At 41.8% G+C, this 15,017-nt stretch overlaps 1 protein-coding gene across 1 annotated transcript in view; it reads right to left on the bottom strand.

Moving 5' to 3' along the window:
* Window positions 1-12,431: 12,431 nt before the first annotated feature.
* The window catches only part of WDR77 (WD repeat domain 77), a 7,779-nt gene continuing 5,193 nt past the window's right edge, over window positions 12,432-15,017 (bottom strand). The window contains exons 5-6 of the mRNA XM_032249926.1: window positions 14,162-14,278; window positions 12,432-13,552 (exon numbers count right to left, since the gene is read on the bottom strand). Coding sequence (XP_032105817.1) covers window positions 13,393-13,552; window positions 14,162-14,278 — 277 coding nt within the window. The 3' untranslated portion in view covers window positions 12,432-13,392. The remainder of the gene's footprint in view (window positions 13,553-14,161; window positions 14,279-15,017) is intronic.

Genomic DNA, 15,017 nt, shown 5'->3' with positions numbered 1-15,017 from the left:
CTCCATGGTCTGACAGCTGTGAGGCCAGAGATGGAGCCCTTTATAGGAACCTCCCTGTGGATAGCGCTGGGACAGCCCAGCTACACACACACACACACACACACACACACACACACACACAATCACCAGGATGAATAATTTATGAATGTCATAGTGACCCCAGAACCACACGTCCTCCCTCTCCAACAAAGCAATAGCTCCAGGCTGGCATTGAATACCAGGAAGAAGTTCTTCCTGGTATTCAGTACCACATGGACTGAATATGGGAAAGAAACCCCATTTGATAGCAGCAATTCTATTATTAAAGGATTATTGGTTGGGAAGCAGTATAATTTAAAAACATTTTTAAAACCCCAGGTTTGGATTCAGGTTTTAAATCCAAGGTTTGTATTCAAAGTTTGAATCTCAGTGTCACCACTTAGAAGTTTTGTAATCTTGCACAAGTTACTTTGCTTCTGTGAGCTTCAATTCTCACACTTGAAAAATGGAGATGACAGCTCAGACTTACCTCATCGAGCTTTATAGAGATTAAAGAGATAATGGATCAAAAATTGTTAGTTTTGTGCTTGCAGATAATAAGGGCTTAATGAATGGTAGCTATTATTAGGGACGTCAAAAGGGTTGCCCAGCAGAGCAGAGTTCTCAAACTCAAATGACACTCACCAGGCAGGCAATGTAAATGGATGGAGTAGATACAATAAAATAGCTCTCTCCATTTTACCAGAAAAGTAGCAGTTCATGCCCAGTGATACACATCAGCTGACATGAAGCCTTTTGGTCAGGAGACAACAGAGATGAAAAGGGACGGCACGCTGAGCAGCTGCTAATGGTTGCCCTGTAGAGAAATAGACCCAGCGTTGCTGGATCTTTCAGTTTCTCAGGAGAAGACAACACCTGAATTTTCGAGTCAACAATATTTGAGTCAGTATATGAGCCAATTGTGAGGATGTGTCATGAACCTCAAGAATATGATGGATAAGAACCAGTTTTTTAAATTCTGGACAAGAATCGGTTTTTTAAAAATGCAACAACAGAAGAGTGAACAGACACTTTACAAAAGAAGACATATATGAGGCCAACAAACATACGAAAAAATGCTCATCATCGCTGGTCATTAGAGAAATGCAAATCAAAACTACACTGAGGTACCATCTCACACCAGTTAGAATGGCGATCATTAAAAAATCTGGAGACAACAGATGCTGGAGAGGATATGGAGAAATAGGAACACTTTTACACTGTTGGTGGGTGTGTAAATTAGTTCAACCATTGTGGATGACAGTGTGGTGATTCCTCAAAGGACTAGAAATAGAAATTCCATTTGACCCAGCAATCCCATTACTGGGTATATACCCAAAGGATTATAAATCGTTCTGTTATAAGGACACATGCACACGAATGTTCATTGCAGCACTGTTAACAATAGCAAAGACTTGGAACCAACCCAAATGCCCATCGACGATAGACTGGACAGGGAAAATGTGGCACATATACACCATGGAATACTATGTAGCCATAAAAAACGATGAGTTCATGTCCTTTGTAGGGACATGGATGAACCTGGAAACCATCATTCTCAGCAAACTGACACAAGAACAGAAAATCAAACACCGCATGTTCTCACTCATAGGTGAGTGTTGAACAGTGAGAACACATGGACGTAGGGAGGGGAGCATCACACACTGGGGTCTGTCAGGGGCAACTAGGGGAGGGACAGCAGGGGGTGGGGAGTTGGGGAGGGATAACATAGGGAGAAATGTCAGATATAGGTGATGGGGAGGAAGGCAGCAAACCACATTGCCATGTATGTACCTATGCAACAATCTTACATGTTGTTCACATATACCCCAAAATCTAAAATGCAATAAAATATATATTTTTTAAAAAAGGAGAATGAAAGATAAAATAGGACTACAAGCCAGATACTTTTTATAATTCATCAGTTTTCTTTTTCTGCTACAGAGGGTCTCGGACCCTATGTCCATCCTCACAGAGACTGATGCTGTTCATGTAATCCACATGAACTACCACGAGGTATTAACCAGATGTTTATGCACAACACAGGGAAATAATGACTAGTGGCCAAATTCATGTAACATCTATCCTTCATTTCTAGTATGAAGAAACCAGGAAAGTCATTGTTTCAAATCAGCAGTTGGCTTGGATATGGTGGAATAAAAACAACAAATAGTATGAAATGTTTGGGGTATTTCACTGAAACTCTGGGACAGCCTGATGGAATACCCCACCCAACAGTGACTACGTCTCCTTTTCTTCATGTATTCAACAAACATTCACTGAGCATGTGCCACGCCCTGCTGGGCACTTGAGAGGGTGTCTGCTTTCAAGGAGCTTATGATGTAGTGAAGAGATTGATCATATCCAATTCCTGCTCTGTACCATCACTGAGGCAACTTGAGTCCCCCTTGATGCTCAATGCCACCCTCCATTCCTTGGACTAGTATTAACCTGAATCAGGAGATAATTAGGCCTCCTGAGACCAACACTGGATCATGCTTGGCAACAACTTGTACCACTGGTTAGACTATCTATCCCTCGTGTATCTTCTGACTGTAATGACCATGCTCTTGTTTCCCCATTCCTAGCCCCTGTGCCCTCATTCTTATAAGTGGGTCTGGTCCCTGCTTTGTCTTCTCTTCCTGTTCTATGAACTGCTGGGACCACAGTTGGTTTCTAGTTCCTGGGTCTTCTGAACCTGTCTTGCCAGGCTCCCCATATGCCATAGCCTAAGGGCCTCCTGTCTTTTAAGATCTCTTTGATATGGAATGCCTGCCTTCCTTCACTTCTGAGCCTCCTCCCACAGCATCCCCTACCCCACAAGATTTCACATCACTGAGATTTCCCACTAGGCTGTGGCCTTCCACCCAAACTCCTAACAGGGGCACTAGCTGCTAATGCTGCACCTATCACAGAAGCCACATTTGCCTGCCAATTTGAACTTCATTCATCTGCACCTGAGTCATCCTCTGGACTCCTATTCTGCTGCACTGAGCATGGCTAGATCTCAGACCTGACCCCTCTGTGCCTTGTAAAAATGACTGATGATGTTGAAAATGCCAACATATAACAATGGATGCCCATGAATGACCTTTGTATAATGTGGGGATGAATGTGCCTAAGAGCTGACAATTATGCCTCCATATGTACAGCAGATGATAAACAGTAAAATGCTGAATGGGGTTATGTTGAAAATCAGTGTGCCGTGTCGCTCTGTGTGTTCTCAATCCATTTCCTTCAATTCTTGCTGTCAAAAAAAAAAAAAAAAATTACAACCATTGCTTTTTATTTTTACACATCCACCCGGATATTTAGAAAATATCCCTCCCCAGTGCTTAGCCTGTTCTCATGAAGTTAGAAAAGGCATTTGCAAATGTCCTTTACTGAGTAACTGAAGAAATTCCTGCAGTTGTGTGACACCTCTCACATTTTACAAGAATTATCAAGATGAAGGGAAGATCAAAGACGTGAAGTGCTTTGGTTTTAACCTAGCATTTGGCCAAATATTTCATGATACCCATGTGAATGAATTAGAGAAGTATGACTTAAACAAAATCAGTTGGTTGAATAATAAAAGAATCCAAAGAGTCTTGACTACAGATCACTGTAAACTTGAAGGGAGGACTCTTTTCTAGTCAGTTACCACATATTTAAAGTGAAGGGAGTGTTCCAATATTTGATGTGAAAGATTATTTTTGGTTGTGCATGAAAAATTTTTTAAAGAGTATTTACTGCGTTCATTTTAACATATACTAAGAAAATGAGTATTATCATATAAACTCATACTTTCATGAATCTTATTTAAGTTTAAAAATTGAGGAAATTCTAAAAAGAATATCTTAAATAAAATAGTAAAGGTAGTGCTATTTGGTTAATGTCTTTAGGGGTCACATAGGCAACATCGCAATCCTAAATATAGTATCTTATAACCTAGCAATTTTACTTTTAGAAATTTATCATGCCCAAGTACACAAAGAAACAATGTTCATTGCGGCTTTATTTGTAACAGCAAAATGCTAAAAACAGAACAAAAATCCTAACTGATTAAGTGACATCATTAGGAAATGGCTAAAGGTGTTATTGCATCTCCATGCAATGGCCCTTTTCCTTTTAAGCCAGTGATTCTCAGTTGGGCACAGTTTTGCCCAATCTAGCAATGTCTGGAGATACTTTGGTTGTCACGACAGTGGAAGGTATGCTACAGTACCTAACAGGTAGAAGCCAGGGATGCTGCTAACCATCCCTCGATGTACAAGACAGCCCTCCACAATGAAGTATATTCAGGGCAGAGATTTCTTGACTTATGATGGGATTACATCTCCATAAACCTATTGTAAGTTGAAAATATTAATGTTTATGAGAACACATGGACACAGGGAGGGGAAAATCACATCACACACCAGGGCCTGTTGGAGGGTCGGGCATAAGGGGAGGGAGAGCATTAGGACGAATACCTAATGCATGCAGGGCTTAAAACCAATGACAGAATGATGGATGCAGCAAACCACCATGGCACATGTGTATCTATGTAACAAACCTGCATGTTTGGCACATGTATCCCAGAAAACATTATTTTAAATTTTACTTAAAAGTAAAATTTAAAATAATGTTTTCATCTAACCATGATTTTATCAGGATGTAACTCCATCATAAATCAATGAACAAACTGACAACACCTTTTTTTTTTTTTTTTTTTTTGCATCGTTATAAAGTTGAAAAATCGTAGGTTGAATCATCAGAAGTCAGGGACCACCTGTACTGATAATTTAATAGTGCCAAGGGTGAGAGGCCCTGGTTCAAGCAGAATTGCTTTTTTGTGATCGTCATTGTTCTTATTCTTTTCATTCCAACAGAAGTTTGAAAGTGTGCTACTACTTAAACCCTTATAACACTAGATTTAAAAATTAAACTGTTTCATCTATTAAAAAGCAAGCTCTTTTAGTGAAGGATTCATGATTGATTCACCTTTGTTGCCCCAGATCCAATGGTTAAATGGTCTGTCTTTGAAATGAATGAGCTGAGAAAAAGCATAGCCAAAGAGGTGGGCACACCCCAGCTTAGAAACAGGCAGATTTGTGTTACTAATTGAGAAACTTCAGACAACATATTTGAAAAGTAGCAATAATGACACTTTTCTTCAAAAAAATTTTTTTTAAAAAAATAGAGATTTTAAGTGTAAACAGTCTGACTCATGGGAGGCACTCATAGCGGCAACTGTTGTTGCTGCTGCTAATGGTTATTATCATTGGCAGTGAGATCAACACCTAATGACATTGAACTAATTGCTCAACAGGTTTCACTAACAGATCCTTAAGGTCCTTTCCTACTTCAGCATTCTGTGGCATAGTCCTGAGAGCAATGCATTCATTCATTCATTCATTTTTCTAATGTATTCAACAAATACTTATTTTCTACTCTAATGGGGGAGACAAAAACTAAAATCACAAAAATTTAAAATATAAGCATGTAATTTAGATGTTAGAGACTCCCTGCCCCTCAGTGGTCTGATTACACTCTGCCTAAATCCCAGCCCCACAGCCTCTGTCAGCCCAAAGTGTCCCCCATAATCCAGCAAAGTCTCAAGAATTCCTCCTTACATTTTTCTCTACTCCTGTGCTCCTGCATCCTTGGGTGTAGACTGTTTTTCTTCATGGCTTCCTGGTGCATGACTTAACCCTTTTACTGGCCTCCATAAGAAATCCTTACACATCAAGTTCTTGGTAGTTTTTACTAAAAGCATAGGATGAGGGGTGCCTGTGAAGAGTCACCTCACCTAATGCCAAGACTTCACCAACTCCTGGCTCCTCTCAGCTGTCCCAGTGTTCTCTCTCTCCCTTTCCAGAGTTCCTGAAAAACTCCTCCCTTGTTTGCTGCAGTTTAGTTCTAAACAGACCAAAAATGCTTGGGCTTTCACTGTCTATACCCAAGGCAGATATTAGGGCACCTTCTCAAATAAATCTAAGGAGGAATTCCAATAGAAATTGTTACTACAATTACCTTTTCCCATTTACTTATATTTTGTATTAGTATGATTAAGAAAATATGCAGGATGCAATGTTTGGGAAGAAGATGGTTTAGAAGCTTCTTTACCATGGAAGGTATCTGCGCAAGAAAGGGAAACAATCAAAAGGATATTCTAGGAAGATGCTTATAGCCAAGTAAAAGAAGGAATGGAAAAGAGATCCATTGGACGGCAGGAAGGAGGCAGGGTCCTAAACCATCTTGAGTTGCTCTTTTCCATCTTCCCAGTACTGTTCCTTTGCTCATGGTGACTGATCGCAATTCAAGAAGGTGCAGCTCTATGGTGGCTATTCTCTGTATGCTGGAGATAATGGTGGGAATAGATGCAAGAGAATCAGTTCCCTGATCAATCAGATACAAGCTAGGCAGTGACCACAATAAACATAAGAAATGATAGTCATGGGCCAGACGCAGGGCTCACACCTGTAATCCCAGCACTTTGGGAGGCCGAGGTCGGAGGACCACTTGAGCCCAGGAGCTCAAGACCAGCCTGAATAACATAGAGAGACCCCCGTCTCTACAAAGAGCTTTAAAAAATTAGCTGGGCATGTTGGCACATGCCTGTGGCCCCACCTATTTGGGAGGCTGAGGTGGAAGGATTGTTTGAGCCCAGGAGTTCAAGGCTGCAGTGAGCTATGATCATGCCACTGCACTCCAGCCTGGGTGACGGAGCACAATTCTGTCTCAAATAAATAAGTTAATTAAACTAAATATAAAGAAATTATCATCATGGTGTTCTGACCTTTAAGAATTTGTTATGGGCCAGGCACAGTGGCTCGCGCTTGTAATCCCAGTACTTCTGTAGGCTGGGGGGGGTGGATCACAAGGTCAGAAGTTCAAGACCAGCCTGGCCAAGACGTGAAACCCTCTCTCTACTAAAAATATAAAAGTTGGCCAGGCGTGTTGGCGGGTGCCTGTAATCCTGGCTACTCCAGAGGCTGAGGCAGAGAATTGCTTGAACCCAGGAGGCAGAGGTTGCAGTGAGCCGAGATCACACCACTGCACTCCAGCCTGGGCAACAGAGCAAGACTCTGTCTCAAAAAAAAAAGAATCTGTAGTGATGACTAATTGATAGTGAGGTCCCAAGAAATGAAATAAATGAGCAGTCTATGAAGGTGCTGCTAGATATACATAGGTGGAATATTTCTAAATCTACAAAACAGAAGCCTAACCCAGATTACTATAAAAGAGAGTCACAGCTTTTCACTAGTTCCCAGATCTAAGCTTGTTCACAGTCCTGGAGCCACTTAACTATGAGAAAGCTGGGTCCTTCTGAGAAGGGATCCTGCAATGTAGCCACAGGTATACATTCTGAATTTTCACCCAAGCTTTCCCCAGAGATAGTGTGGGCCGGGTGACTTCACACTGGGGAAAGAAATGACTAGACTATGCAGGGGCATTAGGTACTGTCTCTAAATTTACACTGATTCTCAGAGACTGGAAACACCAGTGTGCCTTACATGTTACTGGGGGCTTATAAAGTTCAAAGGGTAAATGAAGTCTTGGCCTGAGTCCATCTAAGCAGTGTAATCACGGACTTATTACATGATTGTTCCCAAGTCCCAGATGTATACTGGGAGTAGATATCAGTAACAAGCAGAGTCCTTACATTATTTTCCCGGCCTCTGGTAGGAGGGGTCTGTTGGAGGGAAATAGAGGAGGGACAGTGGGGGGTGGAGAGTTGGGGGGGAGGGCATGGGGAGAAATGCCAGATATAGGTGAGGGGAAGGCAGAAAATCACACTGCCACGTGTGTACCTATGCAACAATCTTGCATGTTCTTCACATGTACCCCAAAACCTAAAATGCAATTTAAAAAAATAGTTAAAAAAAAAAAAAAGAAAGAAAGAAGCATTGTACCAGTTAGGGTAATTGATCCCAATTACCAACGGGGAATCAAGTGCTGCTGCACAACTGGAGAAAGGAGGACTGTGTTTGCAACTCTGGGGACTCACTGGGACATCTTCAGTACTCTCTTGCCCAGTAATTCCTGCGACAGAAAGCTGCAGAAACCCAATAAAGAGTAAATCACTAAGAACTCAGACACCGCACACCAGAAGTTTTGGTAATCTCACCAAGGGTCTCAGAGGGTGAGGGGAACATCAAATGGATGGTGGGAAAAGATGGCCATGATACTTAGGCTATATGAGCATTTAAGAGTAGGAACTCTAACAGCTATATTTTGTTACTTGTATTTCTCTTTTCACTTTTCTACTGCTACTTTATATGAGGACACTAATGATGCCTAATCATTTAGGTTTAAGATGGAAGTACTCTGGGCATCTCTTGTGTTGAGGACGAGAAATTTCACCTATAAGGACAGCAGAGGATGATAACCTCTCCCCTCCCTTGCCCTTGGGCACTAGCCCTTTAGTTTCCCTATACCATTCCCAAACCTTTGTAATCAGTCCCTTTGTAAATAGACCCTCCTAAACTATCTTGAGTGTACCATTTACTTGTTGTGATAATTCATTACACATGTATACATGTATAATCATGTTGTACACCTTGAATATACACAATATTTGTCACTTAATGTTTTTTTTTGAGACTGTTTCACTCCCATTGCCCAGACTGGAGTGCAATGACCCAATCTCAGCTCACTGCAACCTCCGCCTCCCAGGCTCAAGTGATTCTCCTGCCTCAGCCTCCTGAGTAGCTGGAACTACAGGTGCATGCCACCATGCCTGGCTTTAGTATTTTTATAGAGACAGGGTTTCACCATGTTGCCAGGCTGGTCTCGAATTCCTGAGCTCAAGTGACCCACCACCTCGCCCTCCAAAAGTGATGGATGGAATTACAGGTGTGAGGCACTGTGCCTGGCCTAATTAAATATTTTTTAAATAAAAAAAACTTACAAATGTTAATCAGGGAAAATTTTTCACTTTCATGACTGGGTTATGAACCCTTGTTTTCTAGGAATCTTTACTTTTGGCTAGCACCTAAACACTTAATTCCATCCTGTTTCTCTAGACTAAGCAGCTGAATGTACGATAACCATGTCCATCTTGCTCATTATCAAGCCACAAAATGCCCCAAAGCTTCTGACGCACCACAGCTGCTCACTACTGAATACGATTTCTGTCTGGTTTCTGATCCATCTGGAATTTTCAAAAGGTAATCTAACTTAAATATGCGCGAGTCACCTAGGAAGCTTTTGAAAATGTAAATTCTGACTCAGTAAATCTGGACATTCTGTATTTCTAGCAAGTTTCAGGTTATGCAAATGCTGCCGTTTATAGAACACACTTTGAGGAACAAGTTAACACCTTCAAAATTAAGCCAGAACCTTCCCTCAAAAAAAAAAAATTGTATGCTCCCCCTTAAATATCTAGAATAGTCAAATTTATAGAAAGGAAGATGAATGGTGATTGCCAGGGTCTTGTGGAAGGGGAGTTAGCGTTTCATGAGTACAGTCTCGGATTGGGATGATGAAAAGTTTGGGAGATGGAAGTGGTGAAAGTTGCGCGAAAATGCAAATGAACTTGCTGCCATTTAACTGCATGCTTAAAAAGTTAAAATGACAAATTTACATTAAGAAAAGACCTTAAAAACTCAAATGAGGCCCAATTTGGTCTTGCCGCAAGGAGTCCGCCACAACAGGTCCAGGGACAGTGGTGCACACGGAGCCTGTCTCACCTGCCTCCAGATGCCTAGATCAAAGGCTGCATTAATGCTAACTCTGCCAAGCAAACTGTGGTTGGATAAGGGTCTTACAGGGTCTCATAATCAATTCTACTCAGAGGATTTCTGTGAGACAACTTACCGAAACAGCAGAACATGAAGCTAATTTAGCCTGTACATAAAAAGTGCATTTTCTTATCTGAACAATTTTCCGTACTTAGCTGAGAGCCCAGATAAGAGTTACTACCTGAACAGAAACTGTTTGCAACTGAAATTCCTAATGCTTACAACATAGTGCCTCCCAGAGTGAAATGTGTGACCGTAATCTGGTACCTCATGATCACAGGGACAGGTAAAATATAGCTATATCCACTGAAGGCACTTTCAACCAGTGACACTGACTGAGCTTTCGCCAGAATGTTAAAGGATGTTGTTTGGGAATTAAATTCTTCATTATATTTTGAACTTTGATGGTCCGTCCATTACATTTTGAAGCTACGGAACATCGTTTATGAGATAAGGAGGGCTTCCACACCAAGTAGAATGCTACTCTATTAAATGTTATACCAGATGATAAAACATTATGGAATCACTAATTACATCACATCTCTACAACTTAAAACAAGAGCCAACTTTTCCTCTCAGATGCTCACAGCTCCCTCCGTTCCCTGGATTGAAGTAGTCCTGTGACCACTCAGTGAGACCAAAACTCCAGAAATGCCTATTTTTCATGGAGAACTAAAAAAGAAAATGTGTTTGGGGTCCCAGAGTTGTCTGCTTACCTTGTTTACCTCTTCCAAAACTGTATTATGTGAACTGCTGAAGTTCTTGAGAAATCTTAATTAACTCAAAATTGAGACTACAGCTTACCCTTTTTTGAAACAAAATCAATTTCACAAGTGCTTCTAATGTGTCCAGTATGACCATTACTCACACTGTCCAAATGCAACACTAATCTGTCTCTTATCAAAGCCCTTTACTCTGAGGTTTAGATGTGGCAAGAAAATTTTGGAGCCCTCTGAAGTCCAATCTGATTTTTAAAATCTCTTGCCCTTTCTAACATGCTATCTGGAGGTAATATGGCTGGAGGTCAGAGCAGTTAGACCTTGGGTGTTTTTGCTGCAGTAGTGTGATTGTGAACCAGTAAGTAATGTCCACATAGCTATTTATTCAAGAACTACACTCCAACTGTCCTGTTGGGCAGCAGAGATAACTTGGAAAGTAGGTATAATCAGTGAAATGATTAGGTATCTAATTAGTGAAATCATATGCAAGTCTTCTTCAGTATTTCTTATGGTTCTGAGCCCATCCAAGGGGTAAGCTTCATTGACCTTGGTGGACAGAGAACAGCCATGGAATAGAGGTTGGATTAGTGGACTTCAGTGTAAGAATGTAGATAAGGAAATGGGTTTACTCTAGTGTTTAGACATTTGAACCAATGAAATTAAAAACAAAGTATTTGTGTACCTTAAAATATAGTCCATGCCGGGCGCGGTGGCTCAAGCCTGTAATCCCAGCACTTTGGGAGGCCGAGGCGGGTAGATCACGAGGTCAAGAGATCGAGACCATCCTGGTCAACATGGTGAAACCCTGTCTCTACTAAAAATACAAAAAACATTAGCTGGGCATGGTGGCGCGTGCCTGTAATCCCAGCTACTCAGGAGGTTGAGGCAGGAAAATTGCCTGAACCCAGGAGGCAGAGGTTGCGGTGAGCCGAGATCGCGCCACTGCACTCCAGCCTGGGTAGCAAGAGTGAAACTCCGTCTCAAAAATAAATAAATAAATAAACAAAAATAAAATAAAATATAGTCCTTCAAAAACCAAGCTTTCTGGTAGGGCGAATCACCTGAGGTCAGGGGTTTGAGAATAGCCTGGCCAGCATGGTGAAAACCTGTCTCTACTAAAAATACAAAAATTAGTTGGGCGTGGTGGTGTGTACCTCTAATCCCAGCTACTCAGGAGGCTGAGGCAGGAGAATTGCTGGAACCCAGGAGGCAAAGTTTGCAGTGAGCCTAGATCGTGCCTCTGCACTCCAGCCTGGGTGGCAAGAGCGAAACTCCGTCTCAAAAGAAAAAAAAAACAAAACACTATGTTTTCCTTCCTTCTTGTAACCACCTTGACACATATACACATTTCCTTTCTTATCTCTTTCACTGTTTTTTCCTCCATCGTTTTTAAGACCATGAGGAAAAGGGCTATGCAAATTCTTACTCACCTCAAGCTCCCCAACCCCTTACCTTCTCTAAGTGTCCACAAAATTGAAGTTTTATCTTTGAGAAGCAGAACCTAAGTGACTGTACCTACCCATTCTATTTCCTCCCAAATTATAAAAATGATGGAAGACTTTGTTCCTACCCCACATCAACCCCAGATCATATGACTACAAATTACCATGTTTTACTCAAGTGCAATCATTGGAAGGGTGAAGCATGGAAGCTTTACTGAGAAATATTTTGCCCATATTCCTTCAGACTCTTCCAGTTTCATAATGTGATTTTACCTATATTGAACTTGCAAAGCTGAAAAGTACATAATTATTATATTTGGTTTCAATATAATCAGTAATTCATCCCTGACTTCTAACTGGCAATATCCACTCCACCAACCCAAGAAATAAATAAATGTTTATCTTAAGTTCTAATTAGCTACTTTGGGAGGCTGGGAAAGCACAGGAAGAATAATGGGCTATAAGACCGACACCCTGATGACTCACATAAGTGAAATATGTCTAACTACACATAACACACACACTTCAAAAAAAGACAGACCAACAATGCCTAAACTCTTTATTTCACCAACCAGTATTTCTGCTTTTCTTCCTGATGCTGGATTTTAAAACCTTAAAAGTCTATAAATAATTGCATTCAGACTTTTCACATCAAGAGAAAGGGGCACAGGGCAGAAGACGTCCGGCCCCAGGCTATTTTGGGGTGGGAAAAGTGGCAAAGATTTCTCAATAGTCTGTGTCAGTCTTCTAACTTAATTGAAATGCCTTTAAGCTTTCCTTCATCCCCAAACTTTCCCCCATGGCATCTATGACAGAAAAACACTCCTCTCTAATATATGCCCCACCACTATAAAGCTGGGGGGAGGGGAGTGAGCATTACACAGGCAAGCTAAACGTTCTATTCAGCCAGAAAATAGGTTTCTGATTCAGTGTAATGGCAAGGAGTTGTGTAAAACCATACCAAGTCCTGCTTCTTTCTCAAAGTGAACTGGGCTGGATTTTTGTGACTGGAAGCGTTTCTCATAATAGTGAATTAAGCACTATAAAAAAATAAAATCAATCCCATCTCTATAAGTAGCATAAGAGCTGCTTCCAAGAACCCAGGGATATCCACATCCATAACCCACCCAGATGTGGCCAATTCCTCATAGACAGCTACGTGGGAAGCATAAAATCCTTTTGTCAACTGTTTTTGGGGGTGAGGGAGAAGCAGTGCTTAGGGAAGGTGTAGGATAGATTTTTTTCTTCCTGCCCCCACCAAAAACTATAGTTCTACACACACGCTCAGACGCACGTACATGTCCATTTTTAAGAAAGCATTTCCTCCCTGTGACTACAGGATGCCAGAATCCAGCCACCCTCAGGCTGAGAGACAATGCCTATTAATGGCACAGATCTAGCATCAGCACACTATAGAAGGCTCCTGTGTTGTCTCATAAGTTGAGGGGGCAGGGCAAAGAAGTGGACACTCATGGGGGACTTGCTTTTTGTCTTAAATCCAATCTATTCCGCAACACTCGCAGGTCCGGGGGCTGGGAGAGGTTCTGTGGGCACAATGTGGTGGACGACCTGGTGGTCCCAGCCCACTGTGGTAAGCAGCGAGTGATTGAGCGGGGACCAAGTAGCATCTCTCACAAAGTCTCTGTGGGCTCGGCTTCTAAACCTAGAAGAAAGAAAAAAAGTTGGGGCATAGTAGAGACAAGAAAAGCAGACCCGGAGAAAAAAACGAGAGGCCAGCATATCTGTGGCACATTTGTTGGCTGTGTTACACACATTTCACCAACTGTATGGCCTCATCACCAGGATAGCAGTGTAGCTGTCCACAGTGGATGTCATCGATGATCCAGCCAGTCCTCCATTTTCATAGATGAGGAAACACTGGCTAGAACAAGACAGTGATGTGGGACAGTAACAGGCAGCAAATCATGGCAAGGGGGAAAGTTCTTCCAGGTTCTGCCTTTTACCTGCATTTCCTATGCAGTTCTTTATGTGAAAGGGTAGACTACCGCCCCCTTGTGGGAGGGCTGGAGTACTAGACTTAGAAATTCCACCTACCACCTACCACCCTCCTCTACCAAGGATACAGCTGGTTGTGAATGTGCTCCAGGAACAGAGATGGTCAACAGCCAGCCTGTTCCATCACCAAGTCCCTTCAGATAAAAATGGAGAATTTCTTCTCCAAAGGCATAACGCACTTTTCTGGAGAGGAAAAGGACTTGCCCACACACTGCTCCCTTTCCCTGAATCCCAAAGGATTCCTCTTCACACTTACACCTCAGAAAGGCTTGAGTCCAGCACAGCAAGTGAGCAGTCTTCACTGAGAGAGGCCAGGAAAGGAACACTATCAGAGAGAGGAGAGGGTAAGTAAAGCCTGGATCCCAAGACAAAACTTTAACTGGGCCGCCCCACCGCCACTGTAAACTGACGCAGGAAAGACAACCTGATCCCCACTTTTGGCTAAGATCTGGCTACTACAAGCTCACACTATAAGTTTCAAGGAAAGGCGAGGTAAATGGAGCAAAGATAGGGTTGACAACCATCCTGGGAACTAACCACCCCACCCTCTCTATAGCTTCAGCAATAACCCAGAAACACAGGTTTTTCCAATCTCACAGTTACAGAAGCCCACAATATTAACCATTTTGGGTGTTGGGCAGGAATGAGACCACATTTTAGCCATTTCAACAGAAACTGCACAATCAGAAAAATCCTTGTGTTTGTGGTATGAATGAAACAAGATCAGCCCCTTCACTGAATTTTACCCAGATGATCTTTTTGCTCTTTGGTTCTTAGGGAAAAGCCCCTTTTGTCCCTTAGTTTAGAACCCTTATATTTTTATACCCCTGAGCATTGTACCATGGAAAGATCTGGGATAAATGACAGGTATGTGTTACTTCTATAAAGTGGGAGAAGGACGATGGTGAAAATAGAGGCAGTTCTACCTTAGGAAACAGAACATTAAGAGAAATTGGCGCTCTTAATGCTATTAGCGTCCAGAACTCCCTCGAAAGTGTTTGCACACTACTTGGAGGTATGTGCACTCCAGTATGAAGACACTATTCTAGAATTATTTAGCTCTCATGTCTAGGATGCCTTAGCTGGAAATTCCTTTATTATTCTTACTAAGC

The sequence above is a fragment of the Sapajus apella genome, unplaced genomic scaffold (genome assembly GCF_009761245.1).
Source record: "Sapajus apella isolate SASKATOON/1434 unplaced genomic scaffold, GSC_monkey_1.0 scaffold69, whole genome shotgun sequence".
NCBI lineage: Eukaryota > Metazoa > Chordata > Mammalia > Primates > Cebidae > Sapajus > Sapajus apella.
The sequence above is the reverse complement of the archived record's forward strand: the minus strand, read 5'-3'. Positions and strand labels throughout refer to the sequence as shown.